This window comes from Antedon mediterranea, chromosome 11 (genome assembly GCF_964355755.1).
Source record: "Antedon mediterranea chromosome 11, ecAntMedi1.1, whole genome shotgun sequence".
NCBI classification, from domain to species: domain Eukaryota; kingdom Metazoa; phylum Echinodermata; class Crinoidea; order Comatulida; family Antedonidae; genus Antedon; species Antedon mediterranea.
In genome coordinates this window covers 12395532-12404067 of record NC_092680.1, presented here as the reverse complement: position 1 = coordinate 12404067, position 8536 = coordinate 12395532, and the positions used below count along the sequence as shown (strand labels likewise).

The 8536-nt window shown below is 34.6% G+C and overlaps 1 protein-coding gene across 1 annotated transcript; it reads right to left on the bottom strand.

Annotated features, from left to right (window-relative positions):
• Nucleotides 1–569: 569 nt before the first annotated feature.
• On the bottom strand, nt 570–3584 carry LOC140062618 (uncharacterized). Its single transcript, XM_072108908.1, has 2 exons — nt 3432–3584; nt 570–2188 (listed from the first exon to the last, which is right to left on the bottom strand). Exons 1-2 carry the CDS (start codon nt 3453–3455, stop codon nt 1229–1231), a joined length of 984 nt encoding a protein of 327 aa, XP_071965009.1. The 5' UTR covers nt 3456–3584; the 3' UTR covers nt 570–1228.
• Between the last annotated feature and the right edge of the window lie 4952 nt (nt 3585–8536).

Sequence of the window (8536 nt, the reverse complement as noted above, 5' to 3'; positions counted from 1 at the left end):
GCTAATTAGATTTAGAATTTTGAGAAAAATAAAAAAACAAAGTTGAAATTTAACTTCTTCAGCGGTGGAAATATTAGTGTTGTGTGCTAAATGTTAGATGTTATTATCACTATGAACTTTGATGATCTAATAAAAAAAAACATGAAAGTTTGTTGGATGTCAAATTGCCAGAAAGTGCAGTAGTCCTATGGTGATGCATTACCGTTAATTACATATAAACAGTTTCGTCAATTGAGTCAGAGATGTTTGGATGGAAGTAAGATTAAGTTACGACTTAGTAATTAAGTGAAGATCAGTAATACAACGTAAAACAAACAAAACAACTAAATACAAGCGTTTAAGAAACATCCTGTTGTCACAACTTTTTTTTTTTAACATCTCATAAAGTAATTATGTTATTAAATCCTTTCATGCTCCTTTGATTGTCTGCATTAGGTTTAAACCACCAATAAATTGATGGTTTTATGAAATGAAACTGATTTTGTTTTTGTATAAAGTTGTAAACATGTTATGAAACAAGATAAGTACTACGGTAAGTAGTCGCTGCATCTTTATTATTAAAGTCAACCATTTACAATGTTTAGTGTACTTGAAAAGCAAAAAACAAGTTCTTAAAAAAACGCAGCTTTCTTAAGCAAGTATATAAAAAAACAAATTATACATAAAGGCACATAAAAGTGTCGGTATACATCTGGTTCGTGTTCTTCATGTAGTATGAGGGGGAATATTCGGTGACCTCAGCTGGGTGGTGATCCTTAAACTTGGATCATTCTGCTTAGAGTTTGCATATACCGATTGGATGGCGATTAGAAGCCCTTCTCTGCTGAGACACCTCTAAGAGGTTACATTCCCCCGCCAAAACGAAGGGAAATACGGCCAACCACTAGGCCAGGGAACACCTTCAAGGAGACGGGGACACTTGGTTGATTCAATTCCAACTGGGAGTTATATACATGTTTAGTAACAAAATTTCATACATTATGCCTCTAATTGTTTTTGTTAAATCGCCATACTGGCTATGAGTTGCCTGACAAACAAACATATATAATGATAATTTACATTTTTATCATGGTTTCACCTCTCAATATTTTCACTATAGGCCTAATAACTTACAATCCTTTTGGCTGTAGGCCTTTATAATGCTGGTGGGTTCGATTCATTATAAGCAATGGTTTTATTATAAGCAATGTTTTTACATAGCGAACATCAATTCGGGAACAAGTATTAATTAAACCTTTGCGATTGGCTGTTTCTGTTGACGAAGTTTGAACACGTGGTATGGGCAGCAAAGATACCGGAGTTCTCGATGAACACTCTGTGTTGACGTCATCAGAATCAATGGATGCAGGATCATGTAACACAACATGAAATAAACATGTGAGTTATAGAGGACATTTGTAAACTTCATCTCGGGGCCTATCTGTAAATCATACTGAATCAGAATAAATGCTAGTGTCGTTGGTAAGTAGCAAATAGAGAATAAGAAAGCCAGTAGTAAGATGGCAACGCGTAGGCGACGGCGCGAAGCGATGTTGCTATTGTGTCTTCCGTGGAAGCTTCCCATAGCAATAGTGCGCTCGCTTCTTACCAAAGCGCACGACATCTTCACGTGCACAACTGCGATGACAACCAGTGGTATGATGTATGTAAAACAGCCTCTTATTATTTCATAACATTTAGCGAACGTTGAATCTAAAGCCAATCCACCACATATTGTCACATCATTGAATTCTTCGATTAAAAAGGGTAGGCCAATAATTGATGATGTAATCAAAGAACATACCAGAATGACACAAAAATGGCGCGAAATAAACGTTTGACCACGCGAGGTCATTATGACCACGCAGTAATTATCAACACTGATCAACACAAGCATACTGATAACCATACACTGTGACACAATCTCCAGGAAATTATACATTCTGCACACGACACTCTCTTCGATGACAAAGTTTGGAAAAACTTCACGGGAAATGAAGCATACAGACAAACATAAGATAATGGTGATTCCAACTGCAATACTATGAGGCGCGACTGACGTTCGTTTTCTCTTTGATAGTCTGATCATCACAAACACGTGGAGAATGTTTAAAATGGCGCCAAAGACAGCTAAAGTGAGCAACATAATGTCGGTAGGTTCATGTACTTTGAAATCGGTTTCATTCCATAGGAAGAATGAACTTATATCCTGCAATGATAAAACAAAAAATAGCCATATTAGTTTATAAAGAAGTTAAGAGAGTTCATGAGAAATTGAGATGGTTTGATGGGTTCGACTGCTTTCGTGGTATTCATTAAGATTGGTTATAGGACTATTCTCACTTGTACAACTAAAATAATAGAAACGCTTTAAAACAAGGCCAACAGCCATTAAGTCGCGTGCTACAATGCATAGTGATACCGACCGACAGACAGACCGACAGACAGACCGACAGACAGACCGACAGACAGACCGACAGACAGACCGACAGACAGACCGACAGACCGACCGACCGACCGACCGACATAGTGAACTATACTTACCGAAATTACTAAACATGTTTAAAAATGTTGAAATGTTTAAAAACATTTATATTTTTTTAATTTACACGTGCGTAGCCTGTCACTTTTGACGTGCTCGTATAACGTAATTTCGAGTTGAAAAGTAAGTCAAGAAAACAGAAATCGGGCAAAAAGAGTGCGCAATAACATTTAACGCGTAGTGCGCGCGCAAAACTCATGGCAATTTTGTAAACGCTTAAAATTGCCTGAAACGTACTCTTATTTCATCGAAAATAAATTTTGAAAATTTTAAGTGCGCGTACGCATGCGTTACATGCGCTACGCACGTAATTGTATTGCCATATGATGATTTATGCCCTGAAATTTATGACTACCAAATTTTATTTAATTGTGATTCATGGTTGTGAAGATATGATTACAAACGTGATTTCGTTAAACCGTGCGTAGACCGCGTAATTTTTTATTGCGCACCGTGAAAACATAACCACATCGATTCCTGGCCATAAGGAATATACTGTGAAAAATTGACCTAGCTAGATTAAACTGATATCAAGATAAGGTCAGAAAGCGATAAAACGCATAGTGATACCGGACCGACAGACAGACAGACCGACAGACAGACCGACAGACAGACAGACCGACCAACCGACCGACATAGTGAACTATAGAGTCGCGTCCACGCGACTAAAAATTGAAATATAAAATTATAAAAATAGTCATGTTTAAAAAAAAAAATTAATATTATTTTAACGCATCCTCCTACAGAAGTAACTCGACAATCCAGAATCGTAACAACCTGGTGGATAAACTCTACCGGTACAATCATTCTTAAGTCAATTTTAATCTTAGTTAGTGGAGTATAGACAGTATAGTGAGATACAACTTTAGCACTATGATCAGGAAAAAATAAAAAAGTATAATATACTTACATCGTAGCCTTCCATGACTCTCATATAAAATACTGTAGGCCTACAGTTATAGTTTTTAACAGCAATTATCGTTGTCGTCGTATCAGTTGAGAATCAAATAATGGTCCTTTTACTAGTTTGTAAAAGTAGGTCTTCGATCTTGTTTTTTATGCAGATTTTCTAGGAATTTGAATAGAATATTCGATGCCATTCAATAAGTGTATCACTCAGTAACAAGTTCTTTTTGTTATTTGAACAAAACTATCGTGCAGCACTATTATAGTTTGTGTACCTCTTCCTAAGCTATTGTCCACTATGAACTGCTATTTTAAACTAATGTGTTTTATGCATGTGAACTTATAATCTTACCTTTATATTGAAGAGTTGTTATATGCAAATTGCATTCATCATCGGATATAGCCTGCGGTAGTTTATTTGATCTCAAGATCAAATAAACCTATAAAGTTAACTAATTTATAGGTCTATACATAGACCTATACCCGTACATATAAACAATATATACTGGATTCATTTTATTATGAATACGAATAATTTGTAAACAAAACTTATATGTATATTTTCTTTCTTTCTTGGAATTTTAATACATCCTAGTAATATATATTCTCTATATTTACTGCTTTGGCCTAAATAACAATAACATTAGAGTGCGTTTAAATATTCTGTTGTTCTGCGTTTAAATTGAAAAAAAAAATTGTTTTCCAAACTGAATGAGATCCGTAGGCCTTTTACGTTTTAATTCTGATGTTCTTCGTATAAAATAAAAGGAAAATACACAGGCCTATATGAGTTCTACTAAATAAAATGGATAAACTAAAGTGACATTCATCTTCAATTGATTGTGAACATAATTTGCATGTTCTTTCATTTCTATTAATACGATCTGTGTGTATTCGACCATGTGTGCCAATTGTGTTTCCTTTTTTTTTACTTTTTACCAATATTAAATCTAGGCTAGAACCATTATTCAACATATAATTTGTTGCATAGACAGTTTGTATATAAATAAAGTAGAAATGTCTAAGTTATATGTCTAAGTTATCTGTCTCAAAAGTGAAATATTTATTGCACTATTACTTCCGATCATAGGTCATCATCATCATCAGCTATTCTGGAAACTATTAGTATGTTTTGTTCTCGAAGGCTATGCCAACGGCCGCCTTTACTCTTGTGCAGAACTCGTAGGTTTAATGAACGGTCGCCTTTACTCTAATTGCACAGCACTTGAAGATGTTAGTCTGCACACGTAACATTGCAACATACGTGTTGTGAATATAACAAAGAATAATATTGGTGGGTTGCCAACCTCTTTTTCATGTTCAATAATTGATGTAATGATGAATAAGCGCTAATGCCTTATGCGACGTGGAACAAATTGTCATCTCACTGTTTAAGTAGGTCATATCGTAGTTAGCTTTCTGTTTGTCTAAACTAAAAGAAACCGATACAATGATAGCCCAATTCTTCTTAATGAGAATTACGTAGTGAAGCTTAAATATAAACATTGTGCAAATGAAACACTAATATTTTTGGTCTGATGTTTTGACCTATTGACGTAATTTGTACTTTATACAAATAATTCTCAGGTGGGACTTCAGATCACTATAGTCTGGCGTTTCATACCTCTAGACGATCGAGTTTGCGCTGATGGCTAGGGGTTAGATTCGAGCCCAAATAAGCAGCGGGTACTGAACTCCACAGTGCAATACAATATTACAATACCAATATTTTTGCTAACAATATTGAGTGTTTTTTTTTATCAGTTTGATTGTTTTCTATGTGTACGTATCATTTTAAAGATATTAAATAAAAATGATGTTTTTAATATTTCATTCTCGGTAATTGTGTATATACATAGACGGTTAAATGTTATTAAACTTGCCTGTGAAAGTGTCTCATCATCGCCACACCATAAATAAAGCTAAAACTATTTTACAAATGCATGGTGGGAAGGGTTTGGGAGCAAACGTCAATACGCGTACGAAACAATAAATCACGTACGTACGCGTCGTGACGTTTGCTACCAAACCCTTCCCACCATGCATCGCGCACGCTATTTGCGATAAACCTTATGCACGTTGGTGGATTCAAACACATACATTTTATAAAACACATTTAAATTACAAATCGTGTTCTCTCATGTATGTGGCCGCAAGCTTTGGTTGATGTGCTTTAAAATTGTTATTCCGATCATGGAATTTACAGTATGTACAATTTTAACACGTGGGCCTTCGTCTTCAACGACGATTATTCGGTTTTAAAATAAACTTTCTATCACGTGGTTTGATTATATTGTCCTAGAGTGAAGTTGTTTGTTTTTTCTTGGACTTGATACTGGATTTTCTAAAACCAATTTGTTTTTGATTCTGGTAATAATTCCAAAATGTGTATCAATTAGGCAGCGACGTCTACCACAAAGTCAGACTCTTCTACCGAAATGTATTTTACGATTTAGTACAAATTTCATTATGAATTTTATTACGTAACTTTGAAGTATAACTGATGATAACGTTCACGCGTGATAATTGAGAGATTCCAATTAAATGGCAATTTCACGGACGTCGTGATTCAAGTTTTATTTAGGGCCTCAAGAGATAACCGATTAATTAAGCTCTTAAATATTACGTAAAGACTTTGTGCTTATGAATTAGAATCAAGGTTTTTTATTTTTTAGACATTTATTATGTTTAACTACCGTCGTTAGATAAAACATAAACATGGCAACCCCGGAGGCGCACCCCAGAGGACACGTCCACCTCCATATTGTGTGGAGATTCCCAGGAGTTTGCCAGATAATTGATGAATTAATTTATAAGTTGAGCTTCGTAATAAAATTTAAAAAACTATATAATTTCCGGACTGTTTCGGTTGTTCCTACAGTACCTTACAGCATATTATTTCAAGGAATTGGAGTTACAATGGATATCATAGCAGAAAACGTGAGATCAACAAATACATTATAGGTTTATTATATAGGTATAAACATGCATACAATAGTAAGAATGTTTATAGAAATGTTTTAAAATGAATAGGTAAACAATTAACGTAGATTTTTAGCAGGATACGTTCACGTAGGTTTAGGTTTAGATTTCCGTTGGGATCCTAAAAAAATGTATGTAGGCCCTACTGTATAAGCACCCGATTCTGTGGCTGACGTCACGAGACTCTCTGTTAAAGACTGTTGCCAGTCAACCAGATACATATCTGACTGTGTATAAGGGTTCGTTTCGTCGATGGTGTAACTTTAATAATAACTGATATGTTTAGTGGTTTTCCATTCTTTTAAGCTAGTTTCCACTTTGACGAATTTATTCGCGTGAAACGACAGCGTTGACTAATTCGCATGCGTATTCACAACTCATAATTACGTTCGATTCACGCGAATATATTCATTATTTTTAATAGAGTGTAGATTGAAGTTAAGGAGTCAACATTACTGCGCAATGTGTGAATCAATACCACTGACATCAGTTTTGTCTTTCTTCTTCTTGTTTTTGGTTGTTATTTACAATTTAAATTATTTGTATTTTGTAGTATTTCTGGTTTTCTATTGACTATTAGCCTAATTTTGTTTAGAAGAAATAACCACGTCATTGGCTATCAGCAGTGTGTTCTGTTATCTTCTGAGAAGACGTGCGAATCATTTTTATATCTTACACTATACTGTATACATAGTTTCTTAAATATCATAATTTGACATGGAATATAAATACAATAATATCTTGTTTTGCCCTTAGCCAACTCGTCCATGTAAATCTACCCGCCACATTTTATTCAGATAAATGTCCCTTCTCGATAAAAGCATAGCTATTAATATACTGACTTTATTATTCACTAATATTGTTGTGCCAAAAGCGACGTATTCTTGTATTAACCTTTGACGTTGTACTTGTCATTCTAATGATGTCGTGTAGGCTCTTTTCGATTACATAACAAATCACACAAACATGAACAACTCTGCGCACGGAGTAATGTAACGGCACCTAGCAGAGTTTCCTTTTATAATCCCCCACACCCCCTCCTCCCGCCAACTGTTTATTTAAAATTCTGCGATTGTAAGAATTACATAAGCGAATATATTCTTGCAAGTTCTGTTTTTTTGCGTAGTTTTGGCATCAAAAAGTAATTTGATGGAAATATGAATACGTATGCGCATAGCGACGGCTGGTGACTGACAGGTGGTAACTTATGCACACGTCGTACACAGACGCACGCGTACGAAGACGGACGCGTGCAAATCACGCTGTTTACACACATCATATATGCCTACTTTGTTTGAAAAATATGGTACATAAAATTGCTCGGTTTTTATTTAATTTTTTTAAGAAAGTAAAGTAGGTGAATATTTGGACATAGTTGCTCAGAATTATTTTAATGTCATTTTTTTATTTTCATCACATATTATAATTGGCTTTTTAAAAAAAATCAATTGATGAAAATACTCACCAGACAATTGATTTTAATTGTTCATAAAAAAATAATAACAGATTTTGTTGCTGTCACATCTTTCAATTCGCTTTAATGTTCACGCTTTGAGTAATAAGTATCCAATTTAGCTTTCACCTCGGGTAAGTGTTGCATTTTATATGTGTTTATTGTATCTCATAATATGAGACAGTTGATAACTTTATCTCACTTTTGATATATTATTTATATTTTTTTTAGAAACAGCATTCATTTTATATAATGTATATTGATCCGCTGAGATTTAGTTCTTTTTTGATCATTTTCTTTTCAGATGAACTTAAATCATCGAGTCCGGGCCACTAAAAACATGGAATTTGGCACATAAAGTTCGATAGTGTGGACAGACCTTGCGCGTATCACGTGATCACCACTCTGTACGTTTTTGTGAAAAGTTCTGTTTCCTTTTTTATGTTGCCATCCATGTGATTCTATGTTATCTTGAACATGTTTATCGTTGTTCACGCACCACACACTTAGACTTGCCCTAAGTCTGTATTTATTGTCTTTTTTTTGTTAGTCCACCAATCGAAGTTTCGATTTTTTTCTGAAAACAAGCTCAATTAGCGTATGAAACGCCATATGTGCCCAACTATTTATCTGTTTACTAATTATTAAGTAGTCAAATCTCCGTCTGGAACCCA

Coding starts and splice junctions, on each gene's coding strand:
- LOC140062618 (XM_072108908.1), bottom strand. CDS start 3,455: ATGAGAGTCATGGAAGGCTACGAT. Junction 2,189..3,431: donor GAGTCATGGAAGGCTACGAT/GTAAGTATATTA, acceptor TTATCATTGCAG/GATATAAGTTCATTCTTCCT.